The 14298-nt window shown below is 50.0% G+C and overlaps 1 protein-coding gene across 5 annotated transcripts in view; it reads left to right on the top strand.

Moving 5' to 3' along the window:
• LOC134461246 (plakophilin-4-like) overlaps positions 1 to 14298 on the top strand; it is a 175152-nt gene that overhangs the window by 100871 nt on the left and 59983 nt on the right. For all 5 annotated transcript variants that reach the window (XM_063214031.1, XM_063214029.1, XM_063214033.1 and 2 more), the window contains 2 exons: positions 842 to 1053; positions 2830 to 3484. In XM_063214031.1, coding sequence (XP_063070101.1) covers positions 842 to 1053; positions 2830 to 3484 — 867 coding nt within the window. The remainder of the gene's footprint in view (positions 1 to 841; positions 1054 to 2829; positions 3485 to 14298) is intronic.

Below are 14298 nucleotides of genomic sequence, written 5' to 3' on the forward strand. Positions count from 1 at the left end.
GCAACATCCAAGGAGGGATGCGCTTTCTTGTTGGCCCAGGGGCCCATGGAGTTCTAATCTGTCCCTGCCCATTCGGTGGGGAACTGGGCTTGAGGGGGTGAGGGGTTGACCTGTGGAATGTGGAACCGGGCTGGTAGAATGCGCTAAGCCTTCTCTAACTGACCGCCCCCCAGTCAGCTTTTTTGCACCGGGGTGCTGGAGTTGACTCCTCTGGCTTAAATTGAGCCATTGAAGCAGCTCTGAGATCAGAGCTCACAGTCTTTGGGTGGTATGGTTTGCAGGCTGCATGTCTCCATCAGAGTTGGTTTCCATTGATGGGTAATTTTTGCATAGGAACAGTTAACAGGGGCAAATTTGGTCATGGTAAGCATGTTGTGTGTTTTTGTGTTTTGGCTCAGTTGAGACAGCATTGTGTTGAAACTAAGTGGAGCAGAGTGGTACTTGAATTACAGTACTTTTCAGCTATTTTAGCCTACTGTACTAGGTAGATTTGAAATAGACTGCTATCCGTCATCTCTGTGGACTTTCATGTAATAACTGGCAATATTTTCTCTTCTTCCTTCTTCTCTTCTACACCTCCTCCTCCTCCTCCTCCTCCTTCTCCTTCTCCTGCTCTTGCTCCTGCTTCTCCCTCTCCTTCTCCTCCTCCTTCTCCTTCTCCTTCTCCTGCTCCTTCTCCTGCTTCTTCTTCTTCTTCTTCTTCCTCTTCCTCTTCCTCTTCCTCTTCATCTTCCTCTTCCTCTTCCTCTTCCTCTTCCTCTTCCTCTTCCTCTTCCTCTTCCTCTTCCTCTTCCTCCTCCTCATCCTCCTCATCCTCCTCCTCTTCTTCCTCCTCCTCCAGGGTCCACAGGGAACTCGCGCAGCTCCACGCAGATGAACTCCTACTCTGACAGTGGCTACCAGGATGCCAGCAGCAATTACTACAGCAGCCAGCAGCAGTTGGCCAAGGCCGAGCTCCGCATGCAGCACTCCTTCCCGGGCACCTCCGCCACTGTGGCCGGCAGCTCCACGCTCATGAGGAATGCTCGCGCTGAGGGACAGGCCTCCACACAGGTAGCTACTAGCCTGGGAAATCCCATGCTGCTTTGCACAATCGTTACGATCTGCTAGCTAGACAGCTTGGATTCTATCCCTCAGCGAGGGTGCCAGATCTTGGGCTCCAATCAGTGAGCGGGGAGGGGTGGAAAGGCGATGACTGCAGTTTGTTGGAATAGATAGATACAACTGATAACGATTGGCTATGGGCTACATGCTAAATGACGCTTTCGTAACGCCCGATAAACAGCCATGGGCAATCTTAAACCACCCCTTTCCTACAAGAAATGGCATAGGTAGCCTCCAGACACTTGTGAGATCATGTGGACCAGGCAAGGAAGCTACACCCACACACTTGTCTTCATTTCCTTTGGGATCATTACGTTACATTACATTTAGAAGATGCTTCTATCCAAAGTGACTGACATCAGATCAAGGCAAGGCAATTTTGTCAATGCGCTTCACAAAAAAGTAAAGAAATAAAGAAAACATGAAATAAATCAGGAAAACATTAAAATAATCTGAATGAAGGAAAATTAAAACATCAAAATCAAAGAAAATGATCCGATGATTCAAGGGTATGGTGTGTTCATTAAAATGTCAGGCCTCCATGTAGGTACCGGAAGCAAGCAGTAGCACAAGGAGTTTTAGATTTGTTTTAGCACAACCTCGGAAAATAAACAGCACAGGTGCCCACCACACCTACCAGCAGCGGGTGGAGGTTTTATCCGCTTTAGCAGGCTGGTTAAGATGGTGTTTGCTTGATCTCACTAAAGGAGTTTCAACAAAAGTGTACAGGTACTCACTGCAGCAAAAGCAACCGCAGGAGTTAAGGTTTATCTTCTCTCTCCAACCAAATGAAAACAAACAGGAGTTAAGATGGTGGTCTCGTTGCCTGATCTGACAAAATAAGGCGCTGAGGGCTGTGTGGGAGTTTAATCTAAGGTTTTAATCAACTTTTTCCCCCACCTCACTTTCCGAGAATTGTTATTGAGTGAGTTAGAGGAGGATCAAACAAGGAAGATGGGGGTCGAAGAGGGCGAGACCACAAAGAGGAGGGAAATGTAATCGCCAGATCTTGATGCAGCTCTGAAGTTTCTGCGGACAAGGCAGTGCCTTTGTAATTTCAGGTGTCTCTTGATGTGTCAGGTTTCAGACAAGTTTCAGAGTCGTGGGGCTGTGGGGGGTTGTCACTGGGGTAAGAGGTAGGAAATGGACACTGGGGGCTTTGTGTGTGTGTGTGATATTCTTGGACGTTGTCATTGTCTGGCTTTGCAGTCTCAGGTAGGAGCCACAGGTAGAGGATATGTATGCTTGTCTGTGTTTTTACATTGACCAAGATTTGGTGTTGTCTTAAAGTCTGAATTTTAAATACATTCCTCCTCTCCTCCTTTCCCTCCTCCTCTCTTCCCCATCTCCCCCTACTCCTCCCTTTCTTCTTCATCCTCTCTGTTACTCCTCCCTCTGCTCTACCTCTTCTGATTCTTCTGCTTCTCCTCCCTCTGCTCCACCTCCCCTTTGATCATTGTACAACTCACATTCTTCTACTCCTCCTCCTCCTCTTCCGCTCTTCCTCCTCCCCTTCCTCTTCCACCTCTCCTTTGATCATTGTTCAACTTTTCCCTCTCCTCATCCTCCTCCTCCTTCTCCTCCTCCACCTCTCCCTTCTTCCTCCTCCCTCTCCTCCACCACCTCCCCCTTGTCATCGTCCAACTTCTCACTCTCCGATCCCTTCTCCTCCTCCCTTCCTCCCTTCTTCTTCTTCTTCCTCTCCCCCTTCCTCTCCTTCTCCAGACGCAGGGTGCCGCAGCCCCAGGCCGTGCCATGCGGCGGGTCAGCTCGGTCCCCTCCCGCACCCAGTCTCCAGCCTACGCCAGCGGGGCCGGCATCAGCGGCGTGTCCCCCTCCCGCGGCTCCCTACGGGCCTCCATGGGCGCGGGCACTGGGGGCACCGTAGGAGCCCTGGGAGGCGGAGGTGGCGGTGGAGGCGGCAGCTCGTACGGCTCGCCCATCGTCACGGAGCCCCGGCCGCTGCCCAGCATCTTCTCCAGCACCACCCTGCCCGGCGCCGCCCGCTCCAGCTCCCCGTACTCCTCCAGCCAGCGCAACAGCTCCCCGGCCGCCCTGCGCCGCGTGGGCTCCGCTAGCTCCCGTACGGGCTCCGTGGCCGGAGGAGGGCCGGGGCCCAGTCCCGTCGCCTCAGCCGCCACCAGGACCACGTCGCCTTACCACGGTGCGCTGGGGGCGGAGGGACAGCCAGGGGCGGCCTCGGGTCTCGGAGGGTCCCCGTCCCGCCTGTCGGGCATGACGGCCATGCCCCAGCAGCACTACGCCACCACGTCGGGGCTGTCGTCGCGTGCCATGATGCACGATCCGGCGGACCCGTATTCTGTTACGCAGCCCTATGATATCTACGAGCGCATGGTGGCACGGCCAGATAGCCTATCGGGTAAGGATTTGGTGTGTGTGTGCGTGCGTGTGTGTGTGTGTGTGCGGGTGTGTGCGTGTGTGTGTGTGTGTGTGTGTGTGCGTGCGTGTGTGTGTGTGTACATGTGAGACAGTGCGGAACAGTATTTCTCCTCCTGTTTACCTTTCACTCCAGTGAATTTGGGTAACATGAGTAGTGTGCATGTGTATGTTGATTACTGTGTATTCTGCAATCTGTTTTATTTGAGTTGAGATCAGTATGTCAGAAGACATTGGCATGCCAGAGACTTTGAGTGTAATTGTAATATCTGTGTGAGTGTGTGTGAGAGGGAGAGTAATGGAGAGAGAAATGGACAGAAGGAGAGAGAGAGAGATAAAGGGAAGGAAAGTTCTCTAAGACTGTCAAACGAGTGCGGTCGATGAGTGTGCACATGTGGTTGCACTCGCGCTCTCCTCAGATCACCCCATAGCGTAGCACAGCAGCTATAGAGAGAGAGAGAGAGAGAGAGAGAGAGAGAGAGAGAGAGAGAGAGAGAGAGAGAGACACAGAGAGAGACACAGAGAGAGACAGATAATGACTTAAACTGCCGCCTTCACTTAGTGCCGCTGCACTCAGATCCACCACTCGGCTCGGCTCGGCTCGTCCGGGCTCGCCATTGCGGAACGCATAAGAAACTTTCCCCCGGCGGGTTCCCGGTGATGGACACACCAACGCTCTCCCAGCAGCCCCAAACTCTCATCAGCTCCCATGGCCCGCGTCCTAATCTGTTCTAGCCTCCACACCGTGTTCTAATCTATTCCCCCTTGCCCTCGTCCTCGCCGCTTCCACTGTCCACCAGCCACATTTCAACTTCTCCACGACGGTCCCCCGCCCTGAATTTCTCTCTCTCCCTTTCTCCCTCTAGCTCTCTCTCCCTCTCCCTCTCTCTCTCTCTCTCTCTCTCTCGCATTGCATTGCCCTCCATCTAAATTACGGGCATGATGGGTCATTTTTTTTCTCTCTCTGTGGCGTGTTGGGCAAAGTGACTCAGGGCACAAAGTTAGAGACAGAGAGGTGGAGAGAAAGAAGGAGTGGAGAGGAATAAGAGAGTGACTGTCCCAATAGTGTAGGGCGCAGTCAGCAGTCAACCACAGTGTACCAGAAGTTGAGAGAGAGACACGGAGAGTGAAAGAGACACAGAGAGTGAGAGAGACACAGAGAGTGAGAGAGACACAGAGAGTGAGAGAGACGCATGGAGACACAAGGAGAGAGACGCAGAGAGAGAGACGCAGAGAGACCGAGACAGACATAAGCAAACTGGTTTTTGTGTGTCCTTGTGTGTGTCCGTTATTTCCAGTCTTTTATTTTCCGACGTTTGACATAGTGGAGCACTGGGATTAATGATAGGCTTTCCGTCGCGAGGATATCAAGGTCCAGGAAAAAAAAAGTAGGAGCAAAACCTTTTTGCGAAATGAGCTTCAGCAGAGGGAGCCTTCTTAATGTCTAATCTATAAACGTTCAAAATGGCAGCTACAGACGAGCGCTGTGTTGCTAAGAAAAAAATGGAACGGCACAAATCAAAGTCATGGGCAACCGCAGCAGAGCTTTATGGGAATTAGCAGACAGCTGCCTGTTAGGCGGAGACGTTATTAGCGGATTAATCGGACGTATTAACGTGACAGCCCCACAGAGCTGGAGTAGCGTGGGCCATAGAATTGTCACCCGGAGTTGACGGATCGGCCTCGTAATTTTTGTCGGGGCTGAGAGATCGAGGTAGACGGATAGATGGATGTGATGTTGTCTAGGTCCTCCATACTGCAGGTCAGGCAACACACACACACACACAGCGTTGATGTTTCAAAAAGCCGTAAAGATGGCTGCTCTGACAAGATGACAAGCCGGAGGAGATTGTTAACGTCATTCGTCAGGCGAGCCACACAAAATACTCAGAAGATTTACAGTCGTTGTCGGTGGTGACTGGCCTAGAGCTGTGCCTCTCTTCGTTTCGGACTGTCTTTTTTCAACTATCTTTTTTTAAATTTCTTTCCTGTCTCTCATATTCATCTAATTGATTATATGCGATTGTTCAATATCCAGTGCGTTGATGGGTACGTATAATTATTAGCCATTTGAGATGACGGGTGTGGTGGTCAGTCAAGGTTAATTGGTGGAATGAGGCAAAGTTTCGATTGGTCCAGTCAATGTCTCCTGATGTTGAAAGGTGTAGAGCCCATTTGGCGTCGCAGAATGAATTTTCCCCCACGTCTTCCACTTTGTTGCTCTGACAGGTACTTTGTCGGTGGGGGTAGGAAGAGGGTGTACAAAATGAAGGCTGGAAAGGGAAAAAAGAGGAGTCTCCACACACACACACACACACACACACACACACTTGCGCGCACACGCTCTCTAACTCACACACACGTGCACACACGCGCACACGTGCTCTCTCGCTCACACACACACACGTGCGCACACACGCTCTCTCTCGCTCACACACACACTCTAACAGACACACACACAGACACACACACAGACACACACACAGACACACACACACAGACACACACACACAGACACACACACAGACACACACACACACAGACACACACACAGACACACACACACACAGACACACACACACACACACACACACACAGACACACACACAGACACACACACAGACACACACACAGACACACACACAGACACACACACAGACACACACACAGACACACACACAGACACACACACACACAGACACACACACAGACACACACACACACACACACACACACACATAGACACTGACACACACACGCATAGACACAGACACACACACACACACACACAGACACACGCATAGACACAGACACACACAGACACACACACACACACACAGACACACACACACACACAGACACACACACACACAGACACACACACACACACAGACACACACACACAGACACACACACACAGACACACACACACAGACACACACACACACAAATGTGACTGTTGTGCTTCTTGCTAGTTGGAGGTGTGGGTGGAGGTAGGGTAGGGTAGTGGGGTTTGTGGTGGTGATTTGCTGCTATTGTGAGTTGGCGATTCATCACCCGACTAAGAGTAATGACTTGGGCCCGGCACACTTCTTCTCTTCTCTCTCCTCCTCACTCCTCCGGCTAATTCGCTTTTCTTTTCTCTACCTTCTCCCTCTTCATCCATCCGTTTCTTGCCTTCTCTCCCTCTAAACTATCACTCTCTCCTCTCCTCTGCTCTCCTTCCGTTTCTTGATGTTGTATGTCATCTCTCGCTTTCCTTCTTTCCTGTGTCACTTTATGTTTACCTTCAGGCTATCCAGATATCCCTACTCTCTCTCTCTCTCCATCACTTTCTCTCTCCTTCTCTCTCTGTCTCCTCTTTCTCTCTCTCTCTCTCTCTCTCTCTCTCTCTCTCTCTCTCTCTCTCTCTCTCTCTCTCTCTCTCTCTCTCTCTCTCTCTCTCTCTCTCTCTCTCTCTCGCTCCACACCTTCCTCTCTCCCTCCTTGTCATATCTGTCAGTGATAAAACCACAGCCCTATCTGCCTCAGTTTGGCTGCATGAATATCTGCCATCAGCAAGAGAGGGATTAGGATGCCTTTAATCACTCTCATCTCCTCTCCTCTCCTCTCCTCTCCTCTCCTCTCCTCTCCTCTCCTCTCCTCTCCTCTCCTCTCCTCTCCTCTCCTCCTCTCCTCTCCTCACCTCTCCTCACCTCTCCTCCTCTCCTACCCTCTCCTCTCTCTCTCCTCTCCTCTCCTCTCCTCTCCTCTCCTCTCCTCTCCTCTCCTCTCCTCTCCTCTCCTCTCCATGTGCCTGGAGTTTGTCATTGAAAGGATGTTTTCCAGGTAGTGTAGTGTGTTATTTAGGGCTTCACACTCCTGTGGTCTTCGTCTGTCACAAGCTAAATAACAGCACACGCTCTGGTCTGGACCTGCCTGTTGTTGATGTGTTTTTCAGTAGCACTCTAGAAGTCAGTCTGTTTTGCCAAAGGCCAATGAATTAGTCAAATTCTGTGTGCGTGCGTTTGCATGTGTGTGTGTGCGTGCGTGCGTGTGTGTGTTTGTCTACACGCGCGCGCGTGTGTGTGTACGCGCGTGCGCGCGCGCGTGTGTGTGTGTGTGTACGCCTATGTGTGTGTGTACACGCGCGCGCGTGTGTGTGTGTGTGTGTGTTATCTGTTTGTTCATGCTCTGTCTTCTCTTCCCTCTCCTTAACCTTTTTTCCTGCTGCTGACGGGAAATGAACAGACACATTGGACGATGATCTTCAAGGTGAAGCGGCCTGCTGATAATGTCTCTGGTTGTAATGTGCTTGTTCTGTGCTGCCTGCCTTGCTCTGCCCCATGATGTAGTTCCTGTGTTTGTTTGTTTCATTCCACCATCCTCCTCCGATAAGAGCCAGTCATTTTTAGATCCTTCAGCTTTCCTCCCTGTGTATTTGTCAGGTCGTGTGTGTCTTGTGTCTCTGTGTGTGCGTCTTGTATGCATCTTGAGTTAAATGGTAAATGGACTGCATTTATATAGCGTTTTTCCACTCCTTCGAGCACACAAATCGCTTTACATTGTATGCCTCACATTCACCCATTCGCACACATTCACACACCAGTGGCAGTGGCTGGCACGCATGTACCACCCTGTCAGCAGGAGCAACTTGGGTTTAAGTATCTTGCTCAAGGACACATCAATGTGGTCAGGCAGAGTGCGGCTCGAACCTACAACCTTCTGGTTGCCAAACAGGCCCCTCTACCACCTGAGCCACAGCCAGTGTGTGTCTGTGTATCTGCCTGCTAGACAATTGAAGAAAAAGTATCAGAGCCTTTATACCTCTTTATATGTCAGTCTTGTCTTGCGCTGAGTACATTTCATCATCCTCTTCGCGGTTCACCTGTCTGTCTTGTTCTGTTTCATTCTCCACAAAGCACTTTCTCATATATTTGGTTTGAGCTACTTGGTGTCTGCAGAAGGATCCAAAATACACGCTGAGTGGTTAGCAGTGACCACACAGAAAGAGGTCACTTGTCAATGTTAAATTCACCATTGTTCTTTCACATGGAAAAAGGTAAAACCAAATGGAAAAAAAGATTTGCATTTATGAGCTTGCTTCTCTGGTAAGATATTCGTATTGCAAGGATGAACCTGATTGTCTGTGAACGGGGACGGATTAGGATTTCATGAGCCCCAAGGCCAGACAACAAGAAAAGCCCCCCTTAATGAGTTTTGCTTGTTTATTTTGTTGGGACTCTCCCCAAGGAAATTGGAACATTACATACATTTGCTAAAAGTGTGATTTTAACGCAATATGAGAATGCAAATACAAGTACAGAGGCTAGAGCTTCAGGACCCTCTTGACTCTTGGGCCCCTGAGCCTGGGCCCTGTAGGCCCATGGCGTGCAGTAATCTGTGCCTGGCTGGCTGTGAACATGTGGCAAGGTGGTGTCCTGTCCTCCATGTGATGAGTGGAGGAGAGCATTTCTCTCCATCTCCGCACAACTTGCCTCTCTCTCTCCCCCTCTCTCCCTCCCCTCCTCCTCTTCTCCAGCCCATTCTCGCCTCTTAACTGCATTCTATGCAGCTGTCCAAAATCCAATTTCAGCTTTCTTCTCTACCCAAAACCAGCTGCCTGCTGGGTAATGAGTGTCTGGCTTCAACTTCCTTCTCCTCTCCTCTTCCTCCTTCTACCTCTTCCTTTTCTGTCCTTCCTTCTCCTCCCTCCTTCCTTCATCATCCCTCTCTCCGTTCGACTTCTTCCACCAACTGCCACTACCTGCATCTCCTCTCTTCCTCCACCTCTTACTTATCCCTTATTTGTTATTTTTCTTCTCGCTTTCTCTCTCTCTCTCTTTCTTTCTCTCTCTCTCTCTCGCTCTCTCGCTCTCCCTCCCTCCTTCCTCGCTCTGGCGGGTTTGGCAGATGTTGCAGCAGCGTCATGACGCCAGCGCTTCCAATCCCACTTGACCAGAGTTGACGTGCTTGCGGGTGGCGAATGGCACAGGCAAGAAATAGGGAAAAAAAAGAAGGAAGAGGAAAAAAATATTTGAAACAGCCCAAGACGAGGCTCCAGACTGCTGCTTGAGTTTTGGCTCGGTCGGCTGTGTTCCCCGTCGTGTACGGTTCAGGCGTAGGCCACTTTTCTGGTTTGGTCTAAAAATTGGAAGCGAAATGGGTGAAAATTGGGGTGCTTGTAATTTTAGGCAGGCTGCAAAAAGGGTGTCCCGACCGTACTGTGATTTTCAGTACTTTGGCTGAGCATTTTTGGCAGCGCAAAAAGCCTAAATCCTAGCCCTAATTTCGGACGCTATTTTTGGAGTTGCTTATTTATTTTTTTGATGGTGATCCAATTTAGGGCACTTCAAGGGGGGTCGGATGATGACAACAGCAGGGAGGCCCACTAGATGAACAGATTACTCCCTTATGAGACACATTGATGCCATTGATCCATCTTAATGCCTTCCCTCTATCTTTCTCTTTCTTTCTCTCTCTCTGTCTGTCACTCTCTCACTCAGTTTTTTCTTTTTTTCTTTCTCTGTTGCCGTTCCTGTCGGTGTGTGCGTGTGTGTGTGTGTGTCTCTCTCTCTCTTTCCTGCATCTCTCTCTCCCCCTCTCTCTCCGTTCTATTTTGTTGTCTTTCGTTGCGGCTCTGTTGTTTTCGAGAAAGTCTCGAGTTGCCTTGTAGATGTAGTCTAGGCAGCTGCATCCATTTTGTCTTGTCCCCTTGCCAAAGCCGCCGCCGCCGCCGCTGAGCGAGTTACAGAGTCCCATGCCAAAGCCCCAGTCACTGGAGGGCTACGGCAAGCAAGAGAGAGAAACCACACGCGCACAGCAGACTGGCATCATGTAAAGGCGTATTTATTTCACGCCGGTATTTATTTCATGTCGGTGCATTATGTGTGCGACGCCTTTGCAAGTCAAGTCGTGGTCCTCAACACCACGGCACAGAAATCTTGTCACGTGAGCAGGGTTGCACAGTTTTCCCGCCGTGTTGGTTCATTGCTGTTGCTGCGGCAATTTTCTGGTGCGAAGTACGAAAATGCTCTGCTGCCAGCTCTGCTGTGCCCTGACCAAAACCATGCCTAACCCTAACCTGTCAGTAAAGCAACATTTCTGCTGCTTTACTTTTTCCAAGAATAGCAAAACAAGCAAGGGAAATGGGCAAATTGTTGCGAAATTATGCCCAGACCAAAACCATCCCTCAACCTAACAGGGCGTGCAAGGACATAGTGCACTTACTTACTTGTATGATGCCACGTTGCTAGAGCGCAAAGACAAACGTGGTGAAAAGCGTTTGATACTGGGGTTAAGCGATCTGGCACCAGAGACGGGTGTTTTGTCTGTATTTGTCATCCTTCGGAGCCAATAGTCTTCATCCTCCTCTTTTTTTCTTCTGAATAATTTCTCGCCATATGTAAATGTCTTTATTGATTTTGAAAGGGGAGCAGAAGACTAGACAGAATTTTGGCAGACGCTGGAGATCCTTATTTGCTATTTGTCTCTAGAGTGGAGATGAGATCAAAAGAATGAGAAAGGGAGAGCGGGAGGGAGGGAGGGAGGGAGGGAGAGACAGAGAAGGAGAGAGTGAAAGGGAGAGAGCGTTTGAGTGAGAGAAAGAGAGAGAGGGAGTAATTTGGGGAGGGGGAGAAGAGAGGGATAGTGGTAAACAAGAGGAGACAAACGAGAGACAGAGCGAAGGAGGGAGGGCCAGAGTGATTGGCAGCTTCCCTTTAGGTCCTAAGCTTGTGGTGGTTAAGTCTTGGCCAATGGCTTTAGCAGAAGACCTCCACCATGGCGGCCCTGGCTCTGATGTGGTGTCCCCCCCCCATCCCTCATCTCCTCCTCCTCTCCTTGTCTCCTCTCCTCCTTTGCTCCTCTTCTCTTCTCCTCAACTCCTCCTCTTCCTGACCTCCTCTCCCCTCCTCTCCTCTCCTCTAGTTTCTTCTCTTCTCCTCCTCTTCTCCTCTCCTCCTAAACTCATTCTCTTCTCTTCCTCTCCTCCTCCTGCTTTCTGTCTATCTGTCTGTCTATCTGTCTGTCTATGTCTGTCTATATGTCTGTCTGTCTCTCTCTGTCTCTCTCTCTCTCTCTCTCTCTCTCTCTCTCTCTCTCTCTCTCTCTCTCTCTCTCTCTCTCTCTCGACATTTCCAAGACCCTCCACAAATCTTGACGGGGAATGGTGGGCTTGTCACTGTCATCGTCTGACTGCATCTGGTGTGTGTTGTGTGTTTTGTCTGTGTCTGTGTGCAGGAGAGTGTGTGGCAGTGGAGTCTGCTGAGCCCAAAACAAAAAGCCACACTCTACTCCACTGCACTACACTACACTGCACAACACAGCACAGCACAGCACTCCACCTCAGCACCTCTCCCTGGCGGGGGTGAAGCGGGGGGTCCCTGAAGCCTCGTCTCCCCTTAAAGAGGATGGAGCGCAGGGCGGCCAGCCGAGAGCAGGGCGAGGAAATCGATTCAAGACGGAGACCCCCCAGAGAAGCATAGGGAGACGAGAGGGGGGGAGAGAGGCGGGGGCCAGCATAGTGTGTGTGTGTAAGAGAGAGAGAGTCTGAGATTGTCTGTGTGTGTGTGTCACATTTGATGTTATTCCGTTAAACTAGACCCTGGTGCTGCATTTGTCCTGTTTAGTGGTGTGCGTGTGTGTGTGTGTGTGTGTGTAGGCCTTGAGGAAGGGTGTTGGTGGGGCCCTGTGATGGTTGGAGGAGGAGGAGGAGGGTGGGTGGGCGGGCGGGTGCGTGCGTGCGTGTAGGCTGTGGCCTGGCTCCTCTCTGCCTCATTAGTGTTGGGGGTGAACAGCAGGAGCTGAGGAGCCCACTTGGCCAGAGAGGAGATGGGCAACACACCCTCTGCCTCAGACACCTTATAACCAGGCCGCTACCCCCCAGGCCAACAATCGCTTTCTTTCTTTTTTTTCCCTTTCTCTTTTATCTTCACTTTCATGTTTTCTTCTTTACCTCTTCCCCTCTCTCCGTTCCCCCCCTCCTCCATCCCGGCCCTGCTCCTCCTCCCTCCCCTCTTTCCTGTCCTCCTTCTTACCTCTCTTTTGAGTGTATGTCTCTCCCTCTGATTTACTTGGTCTATGTTTCTTTCTTTCTTTCTTTCTTTCTTTCTTTCTTTCTTTCTTTCTTTCTTTCTTTCTTTCTTTCTTTCTTTCTTTCTTTCTTTGTTCTAATCTAATTTTTGCTTTCAAGTTCAGTCCTTCACCCCAACTCCTCCCTCTCTCCTCTCCTCCCTCCTTCTCCTGTCTCATGTACCTCTTGTGTGTGTATGTGTGTGTGCTGTGAGCAGTGGGGTAGAAGAGAGCCGTTTATCCCAGCCATGCTTCATCACCCAGGGAGGGCATGAGGGAGGCCGGAGAGGAGACGGGGGGGTAGGGGGAGGGGGAGGGGGAGGGTGTCCATGAGGAGGATGGGCCAGCTGCTAACTGGGCCGTGTCTGGGGCTGTGGTTCTCCTCTAGGGAGCCCCCTATCAGAGCTGGGAGTCCAGGGTAGCCATGAGACAACTAGCAGCGGAGAAACTATAGGAGTAGTTTTTTCCTCTGAAGTAGAAAAGTGAAATCACAAGTGTTATTAATCACCACCAATGATATTCTCATTCAGTGACAATCCATCTTGAAGAATAAAATCCTGCATTGCATCCCATTGTGATGTTAGCATTTAATAACGGCCTAACCGTAGTGAACCCTTAGGTTACCTTGTTAATTCCTGGAGGAAGGTCTTGTCTACAGCAGGGGTAGTTCTCTAGGAATGCCCCACAGATCAGAGCGGCAGTCCAGGGGGCGGTGTGAGGATGGCCACCAGAGAGACAGAGAGGGAGAGAGACATAGAGGGAGAGAGACATAGAGGGAGAGAGACATAGAGGGAGAGAGACATAGAGGGAGAGAGACATAGAGGGGGAGAGACAGACAGACAGAGACAGACAGACAGAGAGAGAGAGAGAGACAGAGAGAGAGAGAGACAGAGAGAGAGAGAGACAGAGAGAGAGAGAGAGACAGAGAGAGAGAGAGACAGAGAGAGAGAGAGACAGAGAGAGAGAGAGAGAGAGACAGAGAGAGAGAGACAGAGAGAGAGAGACAGAGAGAGAGAGACAGAGACAGAGAGAGAGAGACAGAGAGAGAGAGACAGAGAGAGAGAGACAGAGAGAGAGAGACAGAGAGAGAGACAGCTTTGAGAGCAGCTGGACCACATCAGGCATGTGTTTCTCAGAAGTAACAATACAGCAGAATGGGCTCCTTATTGTGTATGATCACAGTAGTTACACAAGAACCCCCCCTACGCTCAAGAGTTTAACACCTGAGGTTACTTGGCTGGTTCTTGGAAATCTGGCTGCTAACTGGAGCGTGTCTGCAGCTGTGTCCATCCTCCTGAGGCCCCCTGCATGTGAGTGTTCAGGGGGTTTGGAGTGGCCACATTAGGTACTCTTGCAGCTTAGCGAGGGCACAATCCCTGGTGCTGAAGACAAAAGTGGTGTTTTTTTTTAATGTTGGCACACTCCTTTTGATATTTTCTTCCTTAAGTTCTTTCTTCTTGATCATGCATGAATAAGCAGGGAAAAGAGCTTAAAGGTGCCCTGTGTAATATTTTTAGTATTCTATTTCAAGAATTCATGCTGCCCATTCATGAACGTTAACTTTTTCATGAATACTTACCATGACCTTCAAACTACAAGTAGGGATTTCCATTATGACTGAGAAAATGGCACTTTTCATACATGAAAAGGGGGATTTTCTCTATGGTCCGCCATTTTGGATTCCCAGAAATAGACATTTTTTGCTGAAAAATGTAAAAAAAAAAAAAACGTAATAAATATTTGTCT

Source organism: Engraulis encrasicolus, chromosome 13, assembly GCF_034702125.1.
Source record: "Engraulis encrasicolus isolate BLACKSEA-1 chromosome 13, IST_EnEncr_1.0, whole genome shotgun sequence".
Classification (NCBI taxonomy): Eukaryota; Metazoa; Chordata; class Actinopteri; order Clupeiformes; family Engraulidae; genus Engraulis; species Engraulis encrasicolus.